This window comes from Rattus norvegicus, chromosome 20 (genome assembly GCF_036323735.1).
Source record: "Rattus norvegicus strain BN/NHsdMcwi chromosome 20, GRCr8, whole genome shotgun sequence".
NCBI classification, from domain to species: domain Eukaryota; kingdom Metazoa; phylum Chordata; class Mammalia; order Rodentia; family Muridae; genus Rattus; species Rattus norvegicus.
In genome coordinates, this window is record NC_086038.1 from 13,626,071 (window position 1) to 13,641,768 (window position 15,698).

The 15,698-nt window shown below is 49.3% G+C and overlaps 1 protein-coding gene across 4 annotated transcripts in view; it reads left to right on the forward strand.

The window, feature by feature from the left end:
• The first annotated feature begins 636 nt into the window (after positions 1 to 636).
• Positions 637 to 15,698, forward strand: part of Rsph14 (radial spoke head 14 homolog) — a 76,111-nt gene continuing 61,049 nt past the window's right edge. Inside the window, exons 1-4 of one of the 4 annotated variants that reach the window (XM_006256340.5) lie at positions 653 to 937; positions 2,317 to 2,561; positions 3,468 to 3,570; positions 8,517 to 8,635. In XM_006256340.5, coding sequence (XP_006256402.1) covers positions 2,363 to 2,561; positions 3,468 to 3,570; positions 8,517 to 8,635 — 421 coding nt within the window. In that variant the 5' untranslated portion in view covers positions 653 to 937; positions 2,317 to 2,362. Of the gene's footprint in view, positions 938 to 2,312; positions 2,562 to 3,467; positions 3,571 to 8,516; positions 8,636 to 10,245; positions 11,504 to 15,698 lie in introns of those variants that run through there. The other 3 variants (NM_001401509.1, NM_001127557.2, XM_063279329.1) reach the window with 3 other exon arrangements.

Sequence of the window (15,698 nt, forward strand, 5' to 3'; positions counted from 1 at the left end):
CAAGCACCCGTGGGCCAGACCTCCTGAAATTCTAAGCCAAACTAAAAGCTTTCCTCATGTAAGTTGCTTCTCCCAGGCGTTCTGTCACATCGTCCGGGAAAGAGTAGCTAATACATCTGGTAATGTGGGAATTGTAGAAAAATGCTTTTACATTGTAACTCTTAATTCGTGCCCATAAACCATTCATTTTGCATTTACCAAAAGCTTCTTGGCCCTATGCCTGGCACCGAATGGCAACAAATGGAACAGACGCAGGCAGGGTCTTGCTATGTTAAGGGGGTTAGGCTGGGTCTTACTGAGTTGTGTCTGTGGGAGATGTCAGACAGGGTCTTGATACATTCTGTGTGTTTAAGTTTGTGTAAGGTCTTAGGGTGTGCGTGCGCGCGCGCCGTGTGTGTGTGTGTGTGTGTGTGTGTGTGTGTGTGTGTGTGTGTTCCTATATTGTGTTTGACTCCCACGTAGCTGGTAATAAAGGCATGCACCACCACCCGGACTCAGGTTAGGAGACAGTCTACTGGGGAACCAAAGAAGATGCTAAACGGGTGGTGTTGGGGGGCCTAGAAAACCACTCCAGTCAGTATTGGGCCCTGACCAGGCAGTCCTTGTGTCAGGTCTATGTTACTGGTGGGGGCGGGAGGGGAGGAGCAACCGAATTTCTTTGATATTCTTAGCCTCAAAATGTATAATTTGTAGCACAGAGGAGACTTCTCTTTGTTCTACATGGTAACATTGTAAAATAATGTTGTTTTTTCCTTCTCCGCGGGGCTTAGCCCTAGCGGTTTTGCGCCTGCGCCTTGGCTCCCTAGGGTATTGACCAGGGAGCTGCAGACGCTGGTAGTCTCCTAGCAACCAAGTCGCCTGGTAATAGGCGGAGTGATCTGGCTGGCAGACACCAGAAGACTTCACTTACTAAAGACAAGCGAGGCAGCTGCAGCTGGTAGGTGGGGGGCTTCCTGACCCACCCAGTTCCATTCACACCGCGCTGGTGCCCTCACACCCTGGGTCTTGCCTTTTTCACTGGTGGAAGGATTTCTGTAGTGTATGACTTTTACAGGAGTGCAGCCCATGTCCAAGAGACTAAGATCCCCTAGAGTGGACCCTATTTCCGAGATTTCTATTACCTTTCCAGTCTGACCCTTGTCCTCCCCTTAGCTGGTGGCCTGTGTTAGAGTCTGTGGCTTGTTTTTTTGACCTCAGGGTTGAGTCCTGCCTGCCTGCTCCTGTAATAGTGATCAGGATAATGACCACAATCAATATTTTTCAAGTTTTTGGCCAGCCAAGCTCACAGGTATCAGTTATAGGATGATTCTGGAAGGGCAGGAAGGAAATACTCTTAGGACCTAATTCTTCAGCTGCAGAGAAGATACATGTGAGAGAGAGAACGGCTTGTCAAGGGTAACCCGTGGCCCAGGACTATATCCCATTCTTATCCCCAACCTTATCCTATGGTTGTTTGAAAAGTGTATGTATGGGGGATAATAAATCATTCTTTAACCTTAATCCCTTCTTGCAAAAGCGTCCTAAGCATGTCCCTGACCTCTATTTGAATAGCTTCCAGCGTTACCAACTCCCTATTTTATGAGGAAAATCTATTTCCTCATAAATAGAGTTTATTTATTCATAGACAAGGACAACACTTTATGGAGTGGTCGAGCTAGTGGCTGCCAGACAGATACTAATTATTGCTGTCGCCAGCTAAGCAGGAGCATCAAAGGAGAAAACCTGTTGCTTTTTACTTGGTTGGCCTATTTTTCCCCCTCCCACCCATCCCCTGTCTTGGTGCCTGTGACTAAGGAACCAGTCTACCAAGTCTACAGAGCAGTTTCTTCTGTCATTGGGCCACCCTTGCACTGTGACCTTGAGAAATCTGGTCTGCCTCTGTCTGCTCCTCAGTAAAATCCGGATGAAAGTCTGTCTTCACAGACAGTTTTGAGGCTGAGTTAGATAAGCGTCTAACATGTAATATTAATAATGGCAGGCAGGTGTTTTCTTTTTTCCTTTTGTACTTTTTTTTTTTTTTTTGGTTCTTTTTTTTCGGAGCTGGGGACCGAACCCAGGGCCTTGCGCTTCCTAGGTAAGCACTCTACCACTGAGCTAAATCCCCAGCCCCTGTACTTTTTTTTTTTTTAAAGATTTATTTATTGTTATGTATGTGAGTACATGCTGTCTTCCGACACTCCAGAAGAGGGCATCAGATCTCATTACAGATGGTTGTGAGCCACCATGTGGTTGCTGGGAATTGAACTCACAACCTCTGGAAGAGCAGTCAGTGCTCTAACCACTGAGCCATCTCTCCTTTTGTACCTTTATCAGCAGCTTCTATAAAGTTTCATCTTCAAAGCCCGTTGGCAGGCGTGGAAAGATGGCTCATGCCCGGATCTCCATGTACATGCCTCCTGACATTGACCCCACGAAAGCTGCCATCGCTTACGGCTGTCGGGCCTTGCGCAAGCTTAATGAGGAGCTACAATCGGAGGATCTCCTGACCAGGCAGAAAGCCGTGATGGCTCTGTGTGACCTCATGCACGACCCTGAGTATGTCTACGAGGCCATCAACATAGGTGAGAGCATCACGATACGGGTAATCACATGTGGGTGGCAGGGAGGGAGGGGCCGGCGTGGCTCAGACATCGGATGGCATCAGTAGTCAGAGCTGCTATCTATTAAGCTGGGGTTCAGGCCAGCAGTGCCCTCAAGAGCAGGGCTACCCCCAAGAGAGGGAACATTCTCCATCTACAGGTCTAAAAGTCAGAGTTCAGGAGAGGGGCGTGAGTCTAAGGTTGCCTAATCAATGCATTAAATAGGAGGGTCTGGAGAGATGGCTCGGTGATCAACAGTCCATGCTGTTTTTCCAGAGGACCTGAGCTCAGACCTCAGCCCCGACATCAGAGAGCACAGAACTGTCTGCAACACCAGCTCCAGAAACCTGAGGCTTCTATCCTCTGCGCTCACTTGCACACACACACCTAGACCTAATCTTGGGGTTGGGGATTTAGCTCAGTGGTAGAGCACTTGCCTAGCAAGCGCAAGGCCCTGGGTTTGGTTCTCAGCTCCCGGGGTGGGGGGGCGGGGCTGAGGCACACAGGAGGCTGGACGTAATGGCACTTGCCTTTATCCCCACTACCCAGGAGGTGGAGGCAGGTGGATTTCTGTGAGTTTGAGGCCAGCAGCCTGGCCTATATAGTGAGTTCCAGAATGGCCAGGGCTAGATAGTAAGACATTGTCTCAAAAATAAATAAATAAATAAAATAAACCAGGGGCGGGGATGGAAGAATTATAAGGAGGCTTAAATGAGATTGTCTCTGGGTGTGAGTCCCTTCTAACAAAGGCTGTGCCACTGACTTGATTCCTGCAAAACCAAAATACAGACCTTTGTCCTGTTCCCCAACAACACTGGGTCATGCGTCGACTTCTAGCTGGTTTCCTTTCGGTCCGGCAGATGTTCAAAAGCGCTCCTGTCTCCACAGGCTGCCTGGAGAGCCTGAAGGCCCTGTTGAAGGATGATGATAACTTGGTTCGGATAAAGACCACCGAGGTGCTGTACATCATGGCCACCCATAACGTAGGCAGGTGGGCAACTATTAATGAAAACCAAAGTCAGGGTTAGGAATTATACTATTCTACCCCGGGGTTGGTGCCCTTGAGTGACCCCGAGGGCTCTTTTACCGAGAGCACTGGTCTCTGGTGGCGCCTCTATTTGTGGGTGACAATTTCTCTCTGTGGGGCAGTTTGGTTGTCTCTGGGGTGGCCGAACGGGATCCTCTTCCAAACCTTTCTCTTGATGTCGGGGATTGAATCCAGGGTTTCGTGCATGCTACGCAGGCACCCTACCTCCAAGCTGTACTCCAGGTTCTGTTCTAGGCTAATTTCTATGTTAGCCCCTGGCTTCGGACTTCTCGCTGATCCTCTAGTGACCTCCTTCTACCTGCTTCCGCCGGACATTGATCAGGTGCTATGGTGGGACATGTGTAGTGGGAGTCAGCCTGAGCCTTAATTCAAGAAGGCAGGTCAGTGTTGTGGTTAGGCCCCCGTCCTGGTGGTGGTGAGGTAGCCTTTCCTGCTTTGCAGCCCAGCCAGATCTCTGGATCCCATTCATTGGTCTAAAACGGCAGTTCTCCTCCACATTTCCGGCGGTCTTAGGAACAGAGGCACCGGCTCAGTAGCAAAACGACAGTTACGAAGAGGCAACAGAAGTAAATTTATGGTTGGGAATTCCTACCATCAGGAACATGTTTTTCAGTGTCTGCACCATCAGAAATAACGTGTTTTCCGGTGGTTGCGACCCACAGGTTGAGAACTGCTGGTCTAAGATAACCTCAGGGAGAGGGAGACCATTATATTCTGGAGTTGGGAGACTGGAAAGCCACTTGATTCCCCTGTGCTCCCAAGGCTGGGTTTTGGTTGGACTTTAAGAAGCCCTAATGTTTGGGGAGGTTGTGGAACCTCTGGACGTGGGGTCTAGCTGTCATACACAGAGCTGTCGGCATGGGTTCTTACGGGTCACGGCCAAGCCCCGGGGGTTCCAGCCAACGACAGTTTCTCCCTCCTGGATTTGCTGAGATATAAGCTCCTGACATTCCAGGAAGGAGCCCGTCCCACTTGACATGCCTTTCCTGCCAGGAAACCAAGTCAAAATACATCTTAAAGGTGTCTCCCACCACAAGTGTGTGCTCAGGCTCAGGGTAGGATTCTAAACTTTGCCTTTCCCCTGTACGCTCTAGTAGAAGGTAAAATGGTCCTAAGCAAATGCTGTTGGTTCTAAATTCTACTCCCAAGTTCAGTGGTACCACCCCCCACCGAGTAGATGCCACACCCTTTTCTTTCCATTTGTTTCCTCCATCCTCCCTCCCTCCCTTCCTTTCTCCCTCCCTCCTTCCTTCCCTCTCCAACTCCTTCCTTTTAATGATGATAGGCCTTGAACTTCAGGGCTTTGTATATGATATGCTAAGCAACTCTAGAACTGAGCCACATCTCCAGCCCTCAGGGGTGACAATCATTACTATGGCCGGTTGCTCACCAAGCCCCAAGTGACTGCCCAGAACCTCCCGTGTTGAGCCTCTCTCGCCTCACCTCACAGGAGTGACAAGGAGGCGAAGATGGCCCTCTAAGGGTGTCATGCTACATACCCTGGCAATCTAGTTCTGGCTCCTTTGCTGGACACTCTCTTGAGTTTTTCTGTCTGGGTGATTTTGCCTTTCCATTGTGACATTCCCAAGCAGGTGATCTCGGGCTTTCTTATTCCCTCCGCTTCTGTTACCTAGTCTTCTCTCCCTATCCCTTCCCTTTCCACTTGCCTTCCTCTTCCTAAATATCCCTTCATGCTTTACCAGTGAGCTCTTTCCCCAGCCTCCATCCTTCCCACTGTTCCTCCTTCCCATCCTCTCCCCGCCATCTTGCTGCACTGTGCAGGCTAACCCTGAACTCCTGGGTACAAGTGATCCTTCTGTCATAGTCCCCGGAGAATTGGGACTGAGAAGCATACCAGAATGTTTTCAAAGCATGCCTGATGTGGAGTGGATTATGGGGGCGGGGCATAGGAAACGCAGCATCTCTGCATGGGCGTGTCCTACTGCGATTTCCTTTTCCCAGAACAGTACAAATCACCCCATAAGATTAAGCTCTGGGGTTGGGGATTTAGCTCAGTGGTAGAGTGCTTGCCTAGCAAGCACAAGGCCCTGGGTTCGGTCCCCAGCTCCGGAAAAACAAACAAACAAACAAACAAACAAACAAACAAACAAGATTAAGCTCTGACCAGTGTCACTCTGACCAATGTCAAAGCACCACGACTGGCTGGGCGTGTCCTTTGTGCTGGGCGTGTCCTTTGTGCTGGGCGTGTCCTTTGTGCTGGGCGTGTCCTTTGTGCTGGGCGTGTCCTTTGTGCTGGGCGTGTCCTTTGTGCTGGGCGTGTCCTTTGTGCTGGGCGTGTCCTTTGTGCTGGGCGTGTCCTTTGTGCTGCATGCTTAGCTCAGCGCTTCGGACAGGCCTTTATTCCTGAACCCACCCTGACAGGTGTCACCTCATAAGATTCCATTCCGGATGCCGTTGTCTGCTTAAAAGACATGGTTCACAATCAAAGAATTAAAGAAGCAACATAGTTCCTTTAGATTGCTCCTTTAACTCAAAACACAAACAAGAAGACCATTTGCCAATCCTTGTATATAAGATTTTTGTTTGCTTGTTTTTGTTTTTGTTTTTGTTTTGAGACAGCGTTTCGCTGGGTAGCCCTGGCTGTCCTGGGACTCGCTCTGTAGACCAGGCTGGCTTCGAACTCAGAGATCCTTCTATTGCCTTTTCTGCTTTAACGGCTGGTTTGATTTGCAGTGCATTCCTTGAAAGCACACCAGGATCAGAAAGCCACTGTTGAAATAGCATATAAAAGACAAACAAACAAACGAACTTACGTAGAGTATCTTACAGTCATCTCACATTTTCAAGAGACCCATTTGAGTTCTTACAAAGCATTCAAAGATGTTTCAAGAGGAAATAAACGCAATCCATTCTGTAATCGGCTTACCTAATATTTAATTAACTTAGGTGCTATTACAACAAGCCCAGAGGGCAGCCATGGGTCTGGAGGGAAAGCAGCTGGGTGCCAGCAAACCTGGAAGTCAGATGGGAGAAGAGAGCTGGGAGGGGCCTGCGGGTGCTGGGCCTGCTGGGCCTGCGCAATGTTTCCCCTGGGGCCAGAGCTGAAGAAAGGTGGTGAACACGGCCCCACCACGGTGCAGGCAAGGTGGGTTACAGAATCTGATAGAAGGGGATATACTGCCTTGTGCCCTTTTCCCCGGGGCGAGTCTGAAGCTCAGAATGGTGAAAAGAGCGAAGGCCACAGGGATCCAGAGACACTGCTCAAAAGTGGGAGAACCGAGACTCTTCCCACTCCACGGCGCTCTGCATTTTATGACCGCCAGGGCTTCTAAATGTGGCAGATCTCTCTGGCCTTTGCCTGAGATAGTACGGATCCCCGCGGGCCCACTGACCTGATCGTGTTTGAACCTCTCCAGAGATTTTATTATAGAGCTATAGTAATAAAACCAGCATGTGCACGGGCATAAAAAGAGACACATTGGCCGATGGGACAGAATTGAGAACCCATACTAATTACAGGCTCTTAGAGTCACGTGATTTTTGACACCCCCCCCCAAAAGCCTACAATACACCCCGAGAAAAGACATCATTTTCAATTTGCTGCTGATGTTGCTAGTCGAACTAGACAGCTATGTGCGGAAGAATGGAACTATAAACTTATTTCTCATCCCGCACAAAACTCAACTCCAAATGGTTCAAGGGCTTCAATGAAAGACCAGGTACAGGGTTGGGGATTTAGCTCAGTGGTAGAGCGCTCGCCTAGCCAGCGCAAGGCCCTGGGTTCGGTCCCAGCTCTGAAAAAAAGAAAAAGGAAAAAAAAAAAAAAAAGACCAGGTACCTTGAATCTGATAGAAGGGGATATACTTGAACTCATTGGCATTCAGACCAATAATTAATAAACGGGACCTCATGAAGCTACAAAGCTTCTACACTGCCAAGAAAACCACCATTCAAGTGAAGAAGCAGTCTACAGGTCATATCTAGACTACACAGAGAACTCAAAAAACCAAACCCCAAGAAGATGACCCAGATTAAAAAATGGGGCCCGGAACTAATCAGAGAGTTCTCAAAGAATGAAATACAAATGGCCGAGAAGAACGGGGTTGGGGATTTAGCTCAGTGGTAGAGTGCTTGCCTAGGAAGCGCAAGGCCCTGGGTTCGGTCCCCAGCTCCGGAAAAAAAAAAAAAAAAACCATAATAACAAATGGCCGAGAAGCATTTTAAAACACTTAAAAGATCCTCAGCTATTGGGGAAATGCATATTAAAATTACCTTGAGATTTCAACTTACTCCCGTCATGGTGGCTATGAGAAAATAAAAAAATGTTGAGGAACGTTAGTGTGGATGTAAGGGAAGAGAAACACTTATTCACTGCCGGCAGGAGGGCAGACTGGGTGCGGCCACTATGGAAATCAATGTGGCGGTTCCCGGGAAGGCTAGGAATAGATCTACCACACAATCCATCTATACTCTTGGGCGCATGCCCAAAGAACGCTGGATGCTACTTTAGGGATAACTGACCACTCGTGTTCTTTGCTTTTTTTCACAATGGCCGGGAAACAGAAACGACCTACACTCCCATAAACCAAGAGTGGATGATGAAAATGTGCTGTGTTTATACAATAGAATAGTGTTCCGCTATGAGATAATTGAAACTGGGTCTGGAGAGATGGCCCAGTGGTTACGAATACTTGTGGCTGTTAGAATAAAGGACTTGGGTTTGGTTCTCAGCACCCCTATGGTGGCGCCAGTTCCAGGGCGTCCAACGCTCTCTTCTGACTTCTTTGGGCACCACCTGTAGGTGTGACACACACACACACACACACACACACACGAGTGTACGCAAGCAAAACACCCATACACATCACATATATCTTAAGAAAACTGAAATGGTCTCCTTGTGTCTAAACCCACCCTCCCTTCTTTAGAGTTGGCTTCTTAAAGCACGACATCATCCTAGCCCTGTCAAGACTGCTGAGTGATCACCAGACCCTCTGCCGGGAGAACTTACACCAGGCATACAAGCACCTGGCACAGCTGCCTGAAGGTAGGGTTGCATCATCATGCATGGGATCTTGCAGATGATTTTCTGCATCTTCCCCTTCTGGTCAGTTTGTGCTAGGTCATAGGTTACAGTCTTTAGTACTTTTTTTTTTAAATGACCTTGGAGTGGGACTTGGGTACAAGCTATACCCCCAGCTACTCCAGAGGCTGAGCACTGAGGAGGATTGGGCATCAGAATAGACTTCCTTTCAAATCTGTAGCAGCAGCAGTAGCAGCAGCAGCAACAAAGTTACCTTTTTGTTAAGATATGGCAAATTTTTTTTCAGGGCAGGGTGAGGGGAAGGAGGGTTCCCTGAGACAGGGTTTCCCTGTGTAGACCTGGCTGTCTCAGAACTCACCCTGTAGACCAGGCTGGCCGTGAACTCAGAGATCCTCCTGCCTCTGCCTCCCAAGTGCTGATGTGTTTTACAAAGTTGGAAGTGTAGCTCAGAAATAGGATAAAGACCCTGGGTTCTATCCCACCATCCACCTCTAAAAGTGCAAATACGTCACTATTTGGTTAACTTCTAATCAGCAAACACAAAGAAGAAGCCCTGTTGCCTGTTCCTGAGACTCCAAGCCTTTCCACAGGCCCCAGTCCGGGCTCCTCTTCCTCAGGGTGACCCCTTCTGAGGCCACGTGCTGGGTTGTTTGGTACTTTTGGAGGGGGGGGTGGATACTGGTATTGAACCCAGGCTTTCCCATGTGCTGACCCATAACTCCACCACAGAGTGTACATTCCCAGTTTTGGTCTATGACTCTAAAGCTTTCTGAAAATGGGAATACCCAGTCTATCCTATCTCAAAGGTTTTACATGCTTTCCTTTAGTGTTTCATTTAGGAATCAAAAGTTACTTTTGAATGTTCAGACTGGCATGAAGTGAGCATTAGTCTATTCTGCTGCTGAGGGACATCTGATTATATATGCCCACTTAAGGCATACAATCCAAGTGCCCTCTGGGTCTCTTTTCACACAGTACCCTTCCTCCTAGTCTCCCCTGATACACTAACAATTTGGTGACTATAACCCTACAGCATGTACATAGATCTTTACCACATATACACAGTATATAAAAATGTAGAATGTTGTTTTGCATATTTTTAATCCGTGTTAAGTGGGTCTTCCTGCATGTGTCCCTGGGTGGCTTAAAAATACCCCAAGAAGTAATATTATCTGTTTAAAAATTATTATTATATTTGTGTTCTTTTTTTGTTCTTTTTTTTTTTTTTCCGGAGCTGGGGACCGAACCCAGGGCCTTGCGCTTGCTAGGCAAGCGCTCTACCACTGAGCTAAATCCCCAACCCTATATTTGTGTTATATTGTTATATGACTCCACAAAGCACCACAGTTGATGATGGTGGTGGTGGTGGTGGTGGTGGTGGTGGTGGTGGTGGTGGTGGTGGTGGTGTGTGTGTGTGTGTGTGTGTGTGTGTGTGTGTGTATGTGGACTTATGTGTGGCAGGCAGAACTTTTGAACTCTGGGGAGTTGATTCTTGCCTTCTACCTTGCTGAGGTAAGATCCGGTTTGTTCCTGCTGCTGTCCTGCATACTCCAAGCTAGCTGGCCCATGGACTTATGGGTGATTCTGATCCCCTCCCTTCCATTTTGCCTTAGGAATGCTTGGATTACAGATGCCTGCTACTGCACCCACTTTTTAAAAAAAAAATGTAGATTCGAGGGATAGAATTTAGGAACCAGGACTGTGTGGCAAGTGCTTTTACCTGCAGACCCATCTCACTGGCCCTGATGTTATACTTTTGAGATGTACCCACATTGTATCGAGGGGTCTTGTACTCTCACCCTATTCCTTTGCCATTTGAATGTACTATGACATGTTTCCATGTTGGCTGTTCCCACTTCCGGGCTGCATAGGGAATGAGTAGTGGACATATCTGAACAGACTTGTCTGGTACACAAGAGGGATGCCCCCAGAGTCTGCTAGTGAAGGGGATGCTGGTAACACGTCTCAGTTAGGACTTTTTGCTGTGAAGAGACACCATGACCAAGGCAACTCTTATAAAGGACAAAATTTAATTGGGGCTGGCTTACAGTTTTGGAGATTCAGTCCATTATCATCATGGCAAGAGCATGGCAGCATCCAAGCAGGAGGAACTGAGAGTTCTGTACCTTGATCTGAAGGCCACAGGAAAATGTCTTCCGCAGGCAGCCAGGAGGGGGATCTCTTCCGCACTGGGCGGAGCTTGAGCATAGGACCTCAAAGCCCACCCCCCACACTGACTCACTTCCTCCAACAAGGCCACACCCACCCCAACAAGGCCACACCTCCTAATGGCGCTATTTCCCACGGGTCAAGCATATTCAAGCCACCACTCCTCAGATGCAAGCTTGCTTCACCTTTGCAAGGTATCAGAACTGCTTCCCAGCCTGCCCTGCCCCAGCCAGTGCCATCCTGTCAGCTAACCCAATGGTATGGTTTGGAAGAGCACTGTTGTACGGTGTTGCCCACGGGCACAACCAGTGAGAACGAACATCTCTCTGTTTGGTATTACCTCAGGCGCCTCTCTGTCCAGTGCCTTTGGGGAGCTGGGCTCCACTTTGCCGACGAGTTCCTTTTCTACTCAATGGCCAACTCGATGAGTTCTAGAATCACCTAGAAGATCTGCTCTGGGTATGCGTGTCAGGGACTATCTTGGGTATGATATTTGGGGCCGGAAGACACTGTGTGTGGCATCAAGCCCTGGGCTGCTGGGCTGGGAAAACATTTTGATCTGGACACATGTATTGTCTACTCTCCGCTCTTGAATGGAGTGTGAGCATGAATGTGGTAATTGCCACAAGCTCCTTCTGCCGTGCCTTCCCTGTAACGGGCTACTCTAGGGTCTGTGACCAAATAAACCTTTCCACCCTGAAACGGCTTTTACCAAGAGTATTTTATCACAACAATAGGAAAAGTGACTGAGGTCGGTAAGCTTCTCTTTATTTTCACTTGGAAGTTGGTCTCACCAATCTTTCCTTTGTGTTTTCCCCAGAAGGTAGGGACTGCTATAGCAGAGAATATATTCCCACTTATCCTAAGCTCTGGAAGACATTCTGCCGAATCTCCTAGGAAACAGGCAACTTTACTTCTCCTGTTCAGCTGGCGAAGGTCTGACCCCCAATGGAGCTTTGCCTGTCTTCCTTCTAGACCTCGCCAATCAATACCACCAAGGTTCAGAAAGCTTGGGGTGTCCTGGGTTCTGATGCTCCCCACCTTCCTGTAGAACCCAAACAACACCAGGCGTGTAGGGGAGTCTACTGTGCTGACAAGCTCAACCAACACAAGCCTTTCTGGAGACCCTGGTATGAGCCATTTGCCTTGATGGGTGCTGATCACCATGGGTGAGGTCTCCAGAAGGCAGGCCAGGGAAACCTGGTGGAGAGATTGGCATGAGGGGTTTGGCAGAGGAAGGGAGGCAGTGTGGTTGATGCCCGGGGAGGTCAATCTTGGGATCACTCTGGTGCTGTGGCTTTTGGGTTCGGTGGTCTGGCTGTACCTCACACAGTGTCCTAGCTGGAGTCTGGGTGGGGCATGGATTTCTTCTTCAACGTGACTTTGGGCAGTTGCTCATTGCCGGAAGTCTGAATTGCTAACTTGCAGCATATATTATGGGGTTTCCAGTCATTGGCAGCATTTAGAAGTTTTTTCGTTTGTTTTGTTTTCAAACTAGGGCACCCTGGGTGCCTGCCTCTCCCATGGCATCGCCAGTGCCTCCAGAGTACCTTGTGGGTAGCTAATATTGTTTGGCAGGTTGGATGTACCTGTAGAAGGTCTTTCCTTCTGAGTCCTTGCAGCTACCAAGGTCTGACTTGTTCCCAGAATAACCAGCAGGGGGCGCACCAGGACTAGGGCTCGTGCCTCTCTCATGTCCTAAGGGGTTTGCCCTGTTATGAGAGGAGAAACCAAAATAGAATAGGTAAATGCCACGCAAATGCCACAAAGGGGCTGCCAGCCCACGCTCCCTAGAAACTAATGGCCTTGAGTGCCCACCCAGGATCCTCTTCTGTGTCAGGCATTGGCTGGGTATCTGGGTAACTCCCTCCGGCTGTGCCGGGCTCTCAGACTCTGGCCCAGATATCGTGGTGATAGTATAACTTACTGTCTCTGGCCCTCATGTGGGATGCCTGGACTTGGGTCAGGCCCTGACTAACCAGAAGTAATCACAAACAGCCAGCAATGGAGGAGAGCCTCCACCTGTGGAAACCATTCCCCAGCTTTGCAGCGTGCCTAGATCTCAGTGGGGGTAGCATGCACCACAAGGACATGTTTGCATGGGGTTTTGAACCTGGCCAGGTTGAGATGCTGCCGGGAACTGCCCTGGAGTCATAACTGCCTGGACTTGAGTGGGATCTGGGTAGCTGTTTTCACAGGGGGATGGACCTGTAGGATCTGCCCATTCTCTGAAGTGACGGACTGATGGAGAAAGTTTTCCTTCAACGGACACCTCAGCCCCAGGCAGGAACCCTACTCTCACATCTGACACTACACCTATGCTGATTGCAGGATATTTAACCACATTGCTGATCCCAAGACTGTGAACTGGAAAATCCTCCTGGAGTGGCTCAGCCCAGGGAACACACCTTTAACCCAAGAGCTTTCTGTTTACTGTAAACAGGCAGTGGTGTGGCTCAACCCTAGCCCACATCTTTCATCTGAGAGCTTTCTGTAAACAAGAGCTAAATAAAGCCAACGGCAGGTCAAGAGGCAGAGCAAGCAGCTGGTTGACCACCGGTTGACCACCGGTTGACCGGGAGTGAAAGTAAGTAAACCCAGGAAAGAGAAAGGAACTTCTTTGGAGTTGAAGGGTATTTAAGACAGCATGGAGAAGGAGAAAGGGCTTTCTCCTTCTGTGACTTTGGTGGAGAAGCCTGGTCAGCTGGGTGCTTTCTCTGCCTCTCTGAGCTAGCAGGCTTTCACCCCAGAATCTGGCCCCTGACTCTTCATTGGCCAAACTGAACGGCAGGGATTTTGTTTTTAAAACAGCACCCATCCTTAGCCTGACAGTCCAAGTTGCTCCTGTCCCTGACCTTTAGGAATAATGTCTGACAACAAGGAATCTAGTTATTCCCCTGCTACCATAGTTTCTGGATACCCCCTTTCCTCCACTCTCCCCCAGTACCTCCAGTGGGATAGAGCCTTTTCCCGTCCAGCCCTGTCAGGACTGACCAGGGTCCCAGAACTCACCCTCACCATTTCTCTTGGGCGAAGCAGGTTTAATCACAGCTCTTTCCATTAGGTTTGCATAGTATCTCCTGGTGTTCAAAATAGCCTATTACCAACGGAATTACCACAGGGACTGGGTCCTCTGGGGGCGCGCTCAAGACTGTGCTGGCTGGCAGCTGGTGTGGGAACTACCCCCGTCCTTGTTAAGTCTCTGTTGGTGAGACGAGTCCCTCAGGGTGCCACTCAGCCTCTGGAGGCTGTTTATCCTCATGTTGTAGTGCTGCTGTGCCCCCACTCCCCATGACATTTGTCCCTGTGCCAGCCAGGCACACTCTGTACCCATTTGTCCTGGATGTCTAGTATTATCTAGGGCCTAGACAGACTACACACAATCCTTTCTTGCTGTAGACTAGCCAAGTCATTTGCCATGCCGCTTGTCCCTATTAGGGTCTCTGCCAGTTTTGGAGTGTGTGTACAAAGGCGTGTGTGGTTGTAGGCAACAGATAACCTTGAGTGTTAGTCCTTGGGGGTTGCCCATCTTGTGTTTGTTTGTGTGTTTTTTTGGGTGGGGGGCAGGGTATTTTACTGGAATGTAGAAAGGCTGACTGGCCAGTAAGCACCATGGATTTGCTTGTTTCCACCTCTCCCGTACTGGGCTTACAAACCCACACCACAATGCCCAGCTTTTCGTTCACGTCAGTGCTGGGAACCGAACCCTGATCCTCAGGCTTGAGCAGCAAGCACCTTATCAACCAAGCCATCTTCCCACGACCTTTTGTCTCCCCTTTTGTAAAGCAGATTCAACGGTCATAGCTTCTTAGGAGTATGCTGCGGGGCATAGATGTTGAGGGCAGCCAGCATCACTGTAACCATCGAGGATGCACCTGCATCGGTGACCATTCAAGCCACTGAGGAAGGTGGTGATCCCTGACAGCGGTGTGTCTTGGGAGGGAGGCTAGATTGTACCAGCAGTGCGTGGGCTAGCCCCTCCAGATGTTCTTGTCACCAGCATCTCACTTAATTCCCTTTGGAAGGCCTGTTATCAGTTTCCCTGCTAAAACTGGCTACGGGTGTTTTACCTCGTACGCCTCTCTTGGGCCTCTTAGGTTAGCCTATGTCCTTGAGGGAAGGAGATGGGTCAGGCGGTACCTTGCGGATGAATCAGTGCAAACCTGCTATATCATACGGACTCGAATTAGTGGAATTCGCCTATTCTGCCCTGGGAGTGGGTGTGAGTTAGGGAGGTGAGTTAGGGAGGGGTAGAACGTCTAGATAGGCTGAGATGGATTTAAGCTTGATCTTGAGGGATGGACATATTGAGGGCTGTGAGGACAGAAAGCAGGAGGGAAGGAAGGAAGACTGCCACGGGTGAGCTACAGTGGACAGGGAGTGAGCTCAGCATGGTACCCAGAACGGGCGTCCAGGGAGTGAGCTCAGCATGGTACCCAGAACTGGCGTCCAGGGAGGAGATGACGGTTGTTCTCGACTGTGAACTTGACAGAATCGAGGATCTCTTAGGAGATAAGGTTCTGAGCATGCTCACTGAGGGTCTGTATGGTCTGGGCATGCTCAGTGAGGGTCGGTATGGTCTGAGCATGCTCACTGAGGGTCTGTATGGGTTAGCCTAGCCACTGAACAAGCCTGAGAAAGCTTAGGTAAATTGGATGACAACCCACCTTGACTCTGGGCAGCACCAAGTCACACGCGGGGGTTCCGAAGGGGAACAAGCGAGCACCGACATCCATGTCCTACCTAACGCGATGCTCTTGCCTCTGTGGCTTCCTCGGCATGATGACCTGCGACATCAGACTGTGAGCCAAAACAAAACCCTTCCTTTCTTAAACTGCCTTTGTCAGCTATTTTCATCGCAGCGACAGGACAAGGAACTAATGCAGGGGCAGGGAGG